This window comes from Urocampus carinirostris, chromosome 7, assembly GCF_059441175.1.
Source record: "Urocampus carinirostris isolate Australia breed hairy pipefish chromosome 7, RoL_Ucar_1.0, whole genome shotgun sequence".
NCBI classification, from domain to species: Eukaryota; Metazoa; Chordata; class Actinopteri; order Syngnathiformes; family Syngnathidae; genus Urocampus; species Urocampus carinirostris.
In genome coordinates, this window is record NC_142355.1 from 28,161,679 (window position 1) to 28,175,437 (window position 13,759).

At 37.4% G+C, this 13,759-nt stretch overlaps 1 protein-coding gene across 1 annotated transcript in view; it reads right to left on the reverse strand.

The window, feature by feature from the left end:
* Positions 1–13,285, reverse strand: part of LOC148362866 (uncharacterized) — a 32,849-nt gene extending 19,564 nt beyond the window's left edge. The window contains exons 1-24 of the mRNA XM_088340447.1: positions 13,210–13,285; positions 12,003–12,124; positions 11,558–11,635; positions 10,499–10,556; positions 10,393–10,439; positions 10,188–10,322; positions 9,476–9,529; positions 9,130–9,276; positions 8,878–9,060; positions 8,008–8,100; positions 7,811–7,933; positions 7,597–7,720; positions 7,334–7,518; positions 7,041–7,203; positions 6,853–6,953; positions 6,729–6,795; positions 5,742–5,866; positions 5,463–5,670; positions 5,272–5,384; positions 4,953–5,126; positions 3,822–3,968; positions 3,126–3,230; positions 2,854–3,050; positions 1,063–1,276 (exon numbers count right to left, since the gene is read on the reverse strand). Coding sequence (XP_088196573.1) covers positions 1,063–1,276; positions 2,854–3,050; positions 3,126–3,230; positions 3,822–3,968; positions 4,953–5,126; positions 5,272–5,384; positions 5,463–5,670; positions 5,742–5,866; positions 6,729–6,795; positions 6,853–6,953; positions 7,041–7,203; positions 7,334–7,518; positions 7,597–7,720; positions 7,811–7,933; positions 8,008–8,100; positions 8,878–9,060; positions 9,130–9,276; positions 9,476–9,529; positions 10,188–10,322; positions 10,393–10,439; positions 10,499–10,556; positions 11,558–11,635; positions 12,003–12,107 — 2,946 coding nt within the window. The 5' untranslated portion in view covers positions 12,108–12,124; positions 13,210–13,285. The remainder of the gene's footprint in view (positions 1–1,062; positions 1,277–2,853; positions 3,051–3,125; positions 3,231–3,821; positions 3,969–4,952; positions 5,127–5,271; positions 5,385–5,462; positions 5,671–5,741; positions 5,867–6,728; positions 6,796–6,852; positions 6,954–7,040; positions 7,204–7,333; positions 7,519–7,596; positions 7,721–7,810; positions 7,934–8,007; positions 8,101–8,877; positions 9,061–9,129; positions 9,277–9,475; positions 9,530–10,187; positions 10,323–10,392; positions 10,440–10,498; positions 10,557–11,557; positions 11,636–12,002; positions 12,125–13,209) is intronic.
* Positions 13,286–13,759: the final 474 nt, after the last annotated feature.

The window sequence follows — 13,759 nt, forward strand, 5'->3', positions numbered from 1 at the left end:
TGACTTCAATTTATTTCATCAGACTTAAGGTTGTAATTTCAAGAATTTAAGCATTAAATAAAAACATCCAGAACGTTATAATCAATTACATTTTTATTTTATTATTTTTAGCAGTTTAGCACAAGAAAGTTATAGTACCAGTAATTAAATTGAGGGGGGGGTGGGTGAAGTTAAATATAAATAATAATTGTTCGAATGGCAATTAATTTAGCTCATTTCAAATATAGTTTATATTCTTTGAAGATTTATTTTAAAATTAGTTTTTAAAATAAAAAAAATATACTTAGAATGAGAAAAACGATCTGCTGAATCATATTGCTTATTTTATCAAATATAAATTTTTAAAAAATCCAGGGCTTTAACAGAATAATGCTAGTCATTCAAATTTAAAATAAAACAAAATTAGAAAAGTATACTTAAATTGGACAAAATGATTTGTGATAGTGAAAAACGTTAAATACTTATTTTGCATATTTTAAATATACCATTTCTTATTTGATGATTTCTATTAAATGTTTTTATTAAATCATGAAAAGGATACTTAAATGATCTTCCATAAAATGTTTATTTTTATTTCATTTAAATTAGTTTTTAAAAAAACTAAGAAAGTAACGGTAGGCATACAAATAAAAAAATCAGCAAAATAAGACAAATTGGAAAATATTATTTACAAGTAAAACAAGAATCTGTTTTTAGAGTACAGTATGTTGTTAATGACTTTAATTATTTTTGGCAATCAACAAATTGTCTGCATAATTATTTTATCATCAAAATGCTGGCAATTCTTTCTCCAACAGTAGATATTTGTCCTTAAAAACAGCAAACATTTTCTTTGAGAATGTATAAGATATATTTTTCAATCTTGAGCAGGAAATTGAAATGAACGGATTGACGAAAAAACAAAGACATGAATTAATTAGACAACCGTAACCAATTTTTAGTTTTAATTTTCTTTATTTATTCTTTGAGTTGCCTTGCTATTTTCCTAAAGTGTCACTTTGTATCATGTAGCCTGAATCCAAATCCAAGAACCCAATTCAATAAACAAATTCACAGAGCTACCTTGATCTGTTTCTCTTTGTAGACTAGTTGTGCTTTCAAGCGCTCCACCGTGCTCTTCAAGGTGATGCTTGCCGACGAACCATCGGCCCCGTTTTGACTTTCCAGGTCGTTTTGGAGGGAGTCAATCTCTTTCTTCAACTCTTCAATTTCATTCCTCTGGTCTTTGCTCCCAAAATTAACGTTTGTCAACTGTGCCGCGTGTGACCGCTTCAGCCTGGAACAAATCTTACAAGATAGCATCTACAGAAGGAGCTACTTTTTTGTTACCAATTACCAGAATTTCCGAACAATAAGCTGCAACTTCTGTCACATAATTTCAACCCTGCAGTTTATATGGAGATCTACCAAGTCACAACCACAAAAAAACACCATAGAAGAAAAACTTGGTACCAGCTTTGTTAGCGCTGTGTTGCTGCTGTTTTTGATGTGTTACGGTACTTGTGTTGCTGAATCTCAGTAATTTTTACAAGTGAGTGTTGTTTTTTTAACCAGCCCTGTTAGCGCTGTGTTATATAGCTGATGTGTTATTGCTGTGTTACTTTTATTGATGTGTCCCGGTGCCATTTCCACGTGGGTTTTTGTTATTAAAACTTTGAAAACTCTTTCTGTGTATGGTCTTTCTCTAGTCAAGCATGTTTTACGTGTGTGCAATATTTATTTTACTTTAAAAATTGTATTGGGAGAGGCTTATACTTATATATAGGTTTGGAACTGAACGCAGATCTAAGGGCTACTAATTGAATACACATCTGTAAAATCACAACTTATCATATTATTATTATGGTACAATAATAGTAACTAGGTTGGACAATGACTAAAAAAACTGCCTAAGTTATTAGTTATTTACATATATAAATGATAAGCTAATTTTAAAAATAAATTAGGAAGGATTGATAAGGTATTTAAAGATAGGGTGCTTCGTTTGAGGTGTCCTTAAAAGGTTAAAAGTTAAACATTTTCTCCATTAAGTGTACGTGACTAACGCCCAACAGAATTCAAAGAGCCCTTATGCCATTGTGCCTATCTTTTTTTTATCTTACTTTTATCAGACCTCTTCAGAGCGGAACACATTAGGTTCGAGGAATGAGGGCTTGCCGGGAGACGCCATGTTCCTCCCTTTTTAATTGTCAGTGAGGCATAAAATGGGGAGACGAAGAAAAAGGCCTGCTCCTAGTTAAGTCCAAATGCCAACTCAAACCCCAAATAAGACGTAAAAAAGAAGAGTTTATCATCATGAACAGGCGGCCTAATGACTTATACCCAAGAGAGGGTGGAAGAGAGTAGCATCTATCCATTCATTATCTGCACCGCTTATCCTCAGTAGGGTCGCGGGGTTGCTGGAGCCCATCCCAGCCATCTTCGGGCAGTAGGCAGGGGACACTCTGAACTGGTTGCCAGCCAGTCGCAGGGCACACAGGGACAGACAACTCGCTTGCTCATTCACACCTAGGGACAATTTGGACCAGCCAATTAATCCGACATGCATGTTTTTGGAATGTGGGTGGAAACCGGAGTGCCTGGAGGAAACCATTGCACGCACGGTGAGAACATGCAAACTCCATACAGGAAAGTTCGATCTCATGACCTCAGAACTGTGCCGCACGCACGCTAACCACTGTGCCGCCGTGCTGCCCGAGAGAGTAACATACTTATTCAAATCCCGCACCCCACCTTTAAAGACACTGATCGTGTCAATGATTTTGCATGGCAGTTAGAAATCAAATTTCATATAGAATTGCAATTACCCATAAGTGGTGCAAGCTATTTTTGGAGACTAGTGCAGACAATCACCTGGAGATGTCCTCAGCATGTTTTTTGGCCTGCATTTCCATAGCCGCCTTTTGGCGCTCACACTCGGCGGTGGCCATTTTTAGTTTCTTCATGACGGACGTCAGCGACACGTCCTGTTCGACCACCAGCTGCTCCAGCTCGCTCAAGCGGTCCACTTTTTGGGATGTGGGGCCGCTGCCTGGATTATTCATGGTTTCCTACCAATTGAAGTGTAATTGCTATTTACCGGCACATCAAGTATGGGTCTACTGCAGTTCTGTAGTAACGAGTACCGCTGCTTGTTTGAGACGATCTAAAGCCATGTTGTTGTTGGAGTCCAACTTCTGATACAACACCGTCAATTCCTCATTGTGTTTCTGGATTAATTGTTCTTGATCCTGTTGATGTAAAAATAAGAAATTGAACACAGATTCAAATTCAACAAGCTAGATATGATGCTCAGAGTTTATTGTCCGCCACAAAACAGCTGATTAATGTGAATTCGGGGTCTCTGCACCTGACAAATTCAGTCATTTACTGGCCTTTTTAGTATCTTATCAAGCTAGCTGGTAAAGTTCATCCATTATACATGGTCTGATCCACTCCAGCTCGTCCCTCACAATCACTCGGCTGCTTAGGGTGTATCCAGATCACTCGGTCGTTTATTGTCACACACAGGGATTAACACCAGCTTTTGTATAATGTCGCTCACTAGAGGTAAACTTTGCTCATGTGGGTAGAATCCCGACCTTAGCCAAATGGTATCTTTTGGGCTTCTGTTGTGTTTCTTCAAATGCACATGCTCCATTCTAAGCTAGAACGACCTCTAGCTGTGAATTATGAGACACTGTCATTTTACTTTTTCTAACCATTATTAAAGTCAATTTGCATTCATTTGGTGGGCCCTCAACAAATAATATTTTGAAATTGCCAATAAACTGTTTAAAAGTAGTCTTATGTGGCATGGATGATATTTGTGTTAAAAATACCGTTTCCATTTGTGTCAGCTGGGTCTGATACTTTTTAATCATGAGTTCTTTATTGTTGAGTCGACTTTGTAGATCTTTGACGCTCTTGTGGGCCATATTTAGAGCATCCTGGACGTCTGCCTCACAGCTGGACTTGTCTTTTAGTTTCTGAAGAGAAATTTCTCATTCAAATGGCTTACTTATTTGCTAAAAATACACAGTGTTATTCATTTACTACATTGTAGTACACATTTTTATTCATTATCAATTTGTCACAAGTAGTAAAAACAATCTACAGTGGGACCTCGCTACTTCGCGCTTCGACGTTCGCGGATTCAGAGCTTCGCGGGCCTAAAAAAAAATAATAAAATCAAATAATTTTTTTTTTTTAATTGTTTTTTTTAAAGAATTTTTGAAGGGGCGTCGCTACTTCGTGGTTCCATGTTCGCCGGTTCAGAGCTTCGCAGGTCTAAAAAATAATAATATTAAAATAATTGAAAAAAAAAAAAAAAAAGCATTTTTGAAGGGGCGTCGCTACTTCGTGGTTCAGAGCTTCGCAGGTCTATTTGATAGAATAAAATAATTTAAAAAAGCGTTTTTGAAGGGGCGTCGCTACTTCGCAGATTTTCACTTTCGCGGGTGGTTTTGGTCCCCATTAACTGCGATAACCGAGGTCCCACTGTACTGGCAGACAATTTTCAAAAGATATGTTAAGCTTCCATTAGTTTAGTTTCTCCAATAAGAGAATGCATTTATTTCCTAAAAATATAGAAGAAATACACAAAATGAACAAAACAATCCAAACACTTTGGAGGCCACTTTTGCAGACTTTGAAGTACTTCTTTTGAAAAATAACGGGTTAAAAATCTGGTAAATAATACAAAAATTACACTTAAAATAAGCAACAGTTTATGTCAACAGAGTGAGATTATTTTTAGTGTGCAATGTTCTGGTTGTTTATTTAATTCTGTGTTTTGCATAGAAAAAGTGAATGGTGCCTTTTTTTTAACTGAGCTGTAAAACACTTAGCTGAGCAAATCTGAGCACAAAAAAATTCTGTGTTGTATTTGACCTTTGGACAACTGTTCAAAAAAGAAAACAATTTCCTCTGTCCTGATCAATACAAATGGGAGCTGGCTGTGAAAGTTGTACCTCCTCCAGAGATCTGCAGATGTCAGTCATCTCTCGAAGCCTCTGCTCCTGACTGTCCACATTCTTCTTGGTCATCATGCTCTCCTGCTCAGCATGTGTCTTTTTCTGAAGGGCTATTGTATGTTCCTCTTGGAGACTCGCCAACATGTCAGCAACAAAGACTTTTAGGTTTTGCTAAAAAATGAATAGGAACCCCTCAAAGAGCTGAAGCTCATTGGTCAATTTTGTACTTTAAAAGTCTTGTTTAATTATGTTAGATTGGGAGTTATTCATTATACAATATAAGGTCGTATTTGCCCCATGTCATTTTGGTGCTTACGTCAGTCAGGTTTTTCAGACTGGGAATATTTGAGGTCTCTTTAGCCTTCAAAGCCAGCAGGATGTCTCTCAGTGCAACTTCCAGGTCTTCTTTGTCTTTGGACAGCTTCTCCACTGGGGAGACGACCACATTCGTGAATAAAACAGAGGATAGCAAGAGAAGCGAAAACAGAAGGAAATTGTTGTAATCACATTTCAACTGGAACTGGTTAATATTGAGTTGTGACTCTCTCTTCAAATTCGCCACAACTTCTTCCATTTTTGACAGTGTCACAGTTTTCTCCGTGTTTGGCACCTTCACTTCTTCTGTCTTCAACTGTATCACTTCTTCTTTCGAGTTCGAAGTAATCACTGCGTCTTTCACTTTCGATGTCGTCACGGCTTCTTTCTTTAGTTCAACCTGATAACGCCAGATCGTTTCATTTTTCCAGATTTAAACATAGGAGAAAAATTTACATTTCATGTTCCAACCTTAGCTTGGGGCTCTTTATCTGTTTGTGTGTGGATGTTTTTGTGCTCCTTGCTGTTTTGAGATGGCGTTACTGGCCATTTTACATTACGTATGACATTTTCCTCCAACACGGATGGTGGCAACACTGGAAAGGGACACATTAGAACTGAACATAAAACTATTTAGAAACTAAAACCACACATTGGCACATCAATAGTGTATATTTTGCTAGTTACACTGTAAAGGTGTCTATTTGAGGGGGTAGTGAGTAGGATCCAGTAATCCATTTATGTAAAGTATATTTATATACATTATTAGGGACAATAAGTTTCACGTTTAACTCTATAATGTACCCGAACCGGCGGACTATAATTCACTTTGGATTTCACATCACATCAGCCATACAATGGTCATTAAAGAAAGTAAAAGTAGCATTGGAGAATAAATAAGATTTTGGGGGTGACTGTATTAGTTAAAATCCAACACCAAGAACAGACATATAATTTAATTTATAATGACAATTAATATAAACAGAAAAGAGACAATAACAGATATGGTATGCTTACATTACATGACAACACTGAGAACACCTGATATGTTAAAATGACTTATTAAGAGTTAGTCAGATAACTATAGCATAGTTAACATAATAAGTTTACGAAAACCGTGTCACACCAAACACCTACTTCTTCGTGTTGCTCAATTACTGTTTTTGGCTATACATTTTACCACTTGTAATCTACAGAAAAATATTTTATTTTCAATGCCATTTTTGTTAAGACCTTCTTAGTTATCTTAAAAATATACTGTCAATGTTGAACACAAAGTAGACAGTGCCCTCTTGCTGTCTGAAAATGACGCGTAAAAAGATATAATCTACCAATAAAAATGTGTCACACATAAATCGCTCTAGACTAGAGTATAAGGTGCACCTCGGCAGAACTATAAGAAAAAACGCGAATCATAGCCCAGAAAATGTGTTACGTACTTTTTTTTTTTTTTTTTACCTTTCTGCTTGGCAAATTGTCTGACTTGTTTCTTCATTTCCAGTCGTTCCTCTTCCAGCCGTTCAATCTGAGCAGGGAGTAAGCTTGAATGAGGAAAAAATTAATACAAAAAAAGTAGCTTTACCTCTTTGGTGAGGATTTGATTTTCAGCTTTGTACTGCCGTTGTTTAAGGCCTCTGGCTCGCCTGAACTCTATGAGATTAACATCTTGGGTGGGTTCGTAACCTTTGTGGGGAAAACAACACAAGTCGGAAGAGTTGCATAACTGTGTTGTTGAAATCATATTTAAGAAGAAAAAGAAAAAAAAATCACCCAGTCTTTCCCGGAAGTCTTCGTTTTCGTCTGATAGCTGGTTGATGATTAAATACGCTTGGTTGATATCTTTGGTCACAGCCTCCAACTCCAACTTTCTCCTTCGGATTTCGATTTTACACTCCTTCATATCATTAATGGCTTCCTCCAGGCCATAAATGCCCTGGAAAACATAAAAAAAAAATCTCCATGATGGTCATAAGACATTAACGACACATCTTGAGCCTTCCACGAACGCGAAGAAAATTGGAAACGCCAATGGCCTTACATGACTCATGGCATTATCCACTTACTTGCTCGTACTCTTTGAGACGCTTCGACATGCCAATGAGCTCTCGATCTTTTTCTTCTGCGTGAGTTTCGGCTAGTTTGAGAGCCTCCTCTGCTTCTCTTGCTCTCATCTCGGCAGAGTCCCACTTGGATACGAGCTCCTCCAACTTTCTGTGCTGGGCCATTGCTTGAGTGTCCAGAAAGGCACCTACGTTGATTGTTATCATAATGAGTTACTTAGGATCTAATGTTCAAACATGGGTGTATAGATCATAGCATGACTCACTTATATTTTCCTTTTTGGGCACCTTCAGACTTTCCATTAGCAACGTTTGCTTCTCCATTTCAGATGTATACTGCTCCACTTGCTCTCTCAGAATTTTGATTTGATTTTCTCTCTCCTCTAAAGCCTTGAAATGATTAATTTGCCAAGGTTTGGCTTTTTAATTATGAATCAAACAATCAAGAGAAAACATCACAACAGTTAGTGTGTAGCAAACCTGCTCCAAGTCAAGAATGCTGTTTTTGTCCATGTCCAATTTGGCCAAGCGCAACTTCTGCTGAAGGTCACGGATCATTTGTTGGTAGACCAGTATCTCCTCATCCCTTTCAACCAACACTTTCTGCCAATATAAATTAAGTTGTCAACATGTCAACGACCTTTCACAATGCAGATTGAAAAGAGTTAATAACAAACCTTCCATTCTTGCACTTTAGCATCCACTTCAGCCATGATTGGGTCGTCTTCTTCCGTGATGTAGTTTTTCATCTTTTGCGTTAGCTCTCTGACCTACACGTTATCATTGAAATAAATTAATACGCACATAGTGTTTCCTTGCTATATAATGGCTCATCTCTCCTCCTCGATTAAATGCAGGTTTATTTATATAAATTAGTTTTGTGGATTTATATATACTTTGCGAAATTTTGGCGGCATTTTAAGAGAACTATTTATTGTTTCCTGGGCCTGGATTGGAAAAATCCAAATGAAACGATGTCTAGTGACAAACCAATGCCAGTATGCGAAGGGTTTGCAAGAGATCAGGGTGGAAAGCATGAGTGACATCACTACGCAAATGGATGTTGTTTCTGCATTTTTCATTAAATCATTTCATTTGTGTCACTCACCAAAATCCACAAGTACCTTGCTTGTTTGGTCCTCGCTTCAAAAGTCTGCTCCATTGGGTCATCCAGTCTGTTTGCAAATTGTGCCAGTACTTGGCTTGCTAGACGCATGGACTTACACTATATATGGATGTATACAACTTTGGCATTTTTGCTATAAGGGCAAAATAAACAATGGAAATATCCCAAAGGAATCAACCAATAACACTTGAGGCTTTTTAGCAAGTAAGCCAGTGTTTGTGTTTATCATTCGTCTCTGTTCTTCAATTCCACAGTGCTTTGAGTGTCGAAATACCCGCGCACAAATACAAAGATTCATTGTTACCCATAAGAACAAATATGGTTCCTACTTTCCGGAAATTCATTTATCATGGGTGATTATGAAACGGATTAATATAAAAAGTGAGGGAATACATACAGTGAAGCACTTGAGGTTTTTTACCTGTAGGTTGGCGCGATCCCTCTCTTTCCTCAGCTGGTCCACCTCAGTGTCGTTTTGGTGAAGTGCCATTTTGATCTGGTTATACTGTTCAGTCATCTTCTCCATTTCCTTGGTTGACTCTATCACACATTTCTGCATGTGGAGATTGTCCTCTTTCAGGCGCGAAATTTCGTCCTCTGCTTGCTACAAAAAGTAAAAAATGAATAAATAACGAACAGCAAAGAATGCAGTTCAAAGAAATTGGTGGGATACCTGCAGGTCATCCATGCACTGCGAGAGTTGGCGGTTGGCTGAGACGAGCTTTCTCTGAATCTCGGCGTTCTCTTCTTTGGATACATCGGTCTCCTTAAGTTCCAACTCCCCGTGATAAAAGTCCACATCCTGGTGGAGCTGTGTGTTCTGACTCAGCACAAATTTAATTTTAGATAACATTGTGACATTCTAAAACACTTTTTATGAATCTTGCATTTTTTTATTGTTAAGTATTTCTGGGGCTTTTGTATTCCAACATTTCAATGACTTTATTAGTAAAGTTTTTCTAACTCACAAAAGGCATTCATTGAATTGGGTTACAGGTAAACCATGCTGTATGCTGTACCTCTCTTCTCAGCGTCTTCAAGTCCTCGTCAGCAGCCTCGGCTCGTAAAAACAACTGAAGAGGGTGTTATAAAGAAAAGGGTGGATATCAGTTTTATTGTGTTTTGTGATTCCTATGATTATATTATTTTTAATGTGGGGGGAAAAACAACTTGAGGTGACACATACAGCAACACAGTAGAATATATCTAGACCAGGGGTCAGCAACCTTTTTGAAGCTGAGGGCTATTTTTTGGTGACTGATTAGCATCAAACCTTCCAGTTTTATATGCATTTCTAAAATAACCTTTTATGTATGTTATTACTATGTTGTTCTATTGTTATTATGTCATTGCAATGTTGTTATTACTAGAAGTAGAGTTGGTTAAAATAGGCAAAATCAACCACTCATACATACATCTGTGTTGTATAATAGCAATGGATGATTTATGTACTGGTGTATACATTATAGGCTAATTTTAAAAATTGGGAATACATTATCATGGTTTTAAAGACATTGATTATCTAAATTATTTCTTATACCAGTTAGAAATCGAGTTTCCTGGAAAATCACAATGAACCACTGGTGAGCTGTTTTTAGAACAGGTCTGCAGGCTACTCAGCTGTTTAATGCGTTCTACCAGGTCTTCTAGTTACTAGTTTTTCAAACAGGAATGTTAACTTCGGACGAACACATATAGGTGCTATCAATGTTTTATTAGTTTTGTCCCGACCTTCTCCGTTGTTTTTTTTTCCCTCTTTATTTCCTTCTTCAGTTGGTTGACCATCTCCTCCCTGCGCACCAGCTGACCCTTCAGCTGCCGGATCTCATCCCTGAGAAATCGGTTTTCTGGGCCCGTGCCAGCGTACTGTGTCGAACAGAGCATCATCACGTAAATTAACTGAATGGGTGGCGAATGGAGTCCTCATGACGCTCACCGTCAATTCCTCCTCTAGTCTGGACACTTTGGCAAGAAGCGCGTTCTCTTCAAGAAACAAAGTACCGGTAAGGATAAAGGACCGTACGGATAACATGCATACAAACCATTTTTTTCTTGTTCTTCAACTAATTGTTCAGCCAAATTTGCTTCCTGCTGTTTGATCTGGGGAGACAGAAAAGTGTGCACGCACAAGAAAAAAATATTAAACCCTATTTATACACTTTTCAAAACCATGTACAGTACAAGAAACTAAGAAAAAAGGAAGTTGTGTTTAGGAATTTTTTTTGTAATAATTGATTATTCCTGTTTGTCAAGGTATAACCCCATTAATAAGCTTCGTTTTGTTCTGTTTTTCTATCCCTGCCGCTAGGAGGAAAGCTCAAGCAGCGGCTTTCTTTCCCAAGAGTGCTCAGGAAAACAACATCTGGTAAAGAAGTTTTTTGTAACCGTCAAGAGAGCCACAGTGAAGCGCATATTGACATACGGCATCACAGTGTGGTATGCTGGGACGACAGCAGCAAACACGAGAACCTTACAGAGATTCATCAACACAGGCAAGAAAATCATCGGCTGCTCTTTGCTCTGTATTGAGGACATTAGGGATTCCTATCACCCAAGTCACAACCTCTTTGACCATCTGCCCGCTTGCAGACGCTTTTGGTCCCTAAACATCTGCCCTCTTGCAGACGCTTTTGGTCCCTTAAATCAAAGACTAACAGGCTCTGAGAGTTTCTTCTTTAGATTGCCCTTGACAAGGACCTAGACATAAAAGAAAATTACTGTATCTTTACATATAAAATAATTCTTTCTTTATTCCTATTTTTGTGGAATGTTTCTGCTAATGTCAATGCACTGCTTTATGATGCACATACAATTCAGGCCATGCTAAAAGCACTACTCTGTAAATATTACCGAACTATCCTAATATCCTTCTTATACCGCATTTTTTATCTTTTAAGTCTTTTATTACATGTTATCCTGGATTTCAATATCAAATCTCATTGTAAACAATGTAAACTACGCTGTAGTTGACAACGATAAAGATAATTATATTCTATTAGACATGACACAACAAGGCTAGGAGTGTATCACAGCAGATGAAAATCCGGAATCTGTGTGAATGAGGCGTTCACACAATAAATAAGAGACATGAGATAAAAGACCTTCAGCAAGGACTGAAACACTCGCAGAATGTGGACAATGTCATCCTGATTTTGGCGCTCCACCTCCCATTCTGCTGGCTGCAACACAAACACAACACAGGCCCAGATAAGGAAAGCTCAGGGTCACATATCAAGCTTCCAAAGAAGCTAATGTCCGGTGAACCGACATGCCACAAAAACTTTTATGGCCCTTTTAATTCCTGCAGACTTGTAAAAAAAGTAAGCTTGGAGACAAGATGAACACACAGATCCACAAAAACTTTTATGGCCCTTTTAATTCCTGCAGACTTGTAAAAAAAGTAAGCTTGGAGACAAGATGAACACACAGAATCGCTTTGACCTTTTAATTGCGTTCTCAGCTATCAGCGAGCAAGTACACACCTTAATATGGTGGTTGATGTGTGTGCGATTGCAAATTTGTCAAATCATGGGTGTGTTCGGTTACCGACGTGAGAAGGTCGATGACACCGTCCAATTCCTCTCTAAATTGTTCATGAAGTGTCTCGGGGACAAGCTTCTTTATATAACCCCATTCGACAGCAGCGGGCATCTTGAGCCCTGGAAACACTGATAATGAGAATGAATGAAAATGAAATTCCACTTTAAAATATTCTTTACATTGTTGAATTGTTGTTCACTTGGGCTCTGAATTTTGATTAATCCCAGTAAGCACTAATGTAGTGCCTGTGTTATTGAGTCTTTGTCTTTATGACGTCATAGAAATGAGGTTTGTAGGTAAAATGGATGCCCTTCCTCTTGAGTAATAACGGCCTCCTTTTTGTAAGTACAATTGTAACTTGACCTGCAAGTTTTCATACTTATGGATGTCTTATTACAAGCATGTAGTTATTGTTGAGGGGAGTTACAAAATTGCTAGTGCAGAAATTAGCCTTCCTATCTATTCTTATTTTTGCACAATGTTCCTGCTACGGTTTAGCACTATTTTTCCTTGGACTATTTTATCGAAAAGAATTTTGAAGGCTGGCCTATAAATTAGGCCAGTCTTCAAAATTCTTTTGTAAATAGTGCCTAACTATCATAATTTTATGTGTGTATCCTGTCACATTGTATCAAATTTGTACAAAGCCATTATTACATGTTTATCTGGAGTACCTCGTCAAAATCTCGTTGTGAGCAATATAGTCAAAGTTTATTTGTATATCCCTTACACCACGACTACGTTGTAATCAATGACAATAAAGACTATTTTGATTTAATGGAGCGAATTATCAAGCAATAATTTAATTAGTATATTCCACAAATTTATGAATGGGGTTTTTTTGGGGTTTGACACTATTAGACTTTCAAATAGTGCTTTTATAAAGAAGTCCTATAGCTCACTCACTTATTGTTGGTTTTGTGCAAGGTTAAATCTCACAAGCCACACTGTCATAGTCATTATTAATATTAATCAATAATAATAATGAAAGTGTCAATTTGAGGACTAAAATAATTAGTATTATGTATTAAAACGATAACCGACTTGAAGAGCTAATGAGAGCTCTCGTAAATCGCAAAAACCCGTCACCTACCTCCCATTAAAAAAAAACAAAGAATAAATAATATTTTCAAGCCCAAGATTCACTCAAATTATGTACATATTTACTGGTTATATTTATTACCGAGCCGTAATGAAAAATGTACTACTGTACCTTTTAATAGAGAGTCATTAGCGAAACTAACTGGTAATTCATCAGAGCAAATGATTTATATACATGTAAAAAAAAAGGATATATATACAGTATACGATCTACTAACATGCGTGAAGATTGGTCGATTCGGAATAACCAATCACAGCAAGTCATACTACACCTCAAATTATGTAAGGGCGCGCAGACTTTCGGCTAGCTCGGCTGCTTGAGAGCCGAAATTAAATACATTTTTTAACTTTAAAATTCCAAAGTATTTGGAACTCTGGGTGATTATGCACAACTAGCACCAAAAAAAAGCCAAGAAACACAATCACAAAAAATGGTCAAAACGACGTTTAAAAGACAATGGTTCTGCCCAAAAGACATCTCTAATGAATTGCGAAGCTTTCTTTTTAAAGAAACGTCCCAGTAAACTATTAAAACATATTTGACCCAAAATCCTGTGTCCTGTTAGGAATTTAATATGAAAATGTACCGTTTACCTAATTGTTCGAATTAGTTATCTGACTCCATTAACCAAAAACAACCTACATTCACCATAACAATGCGC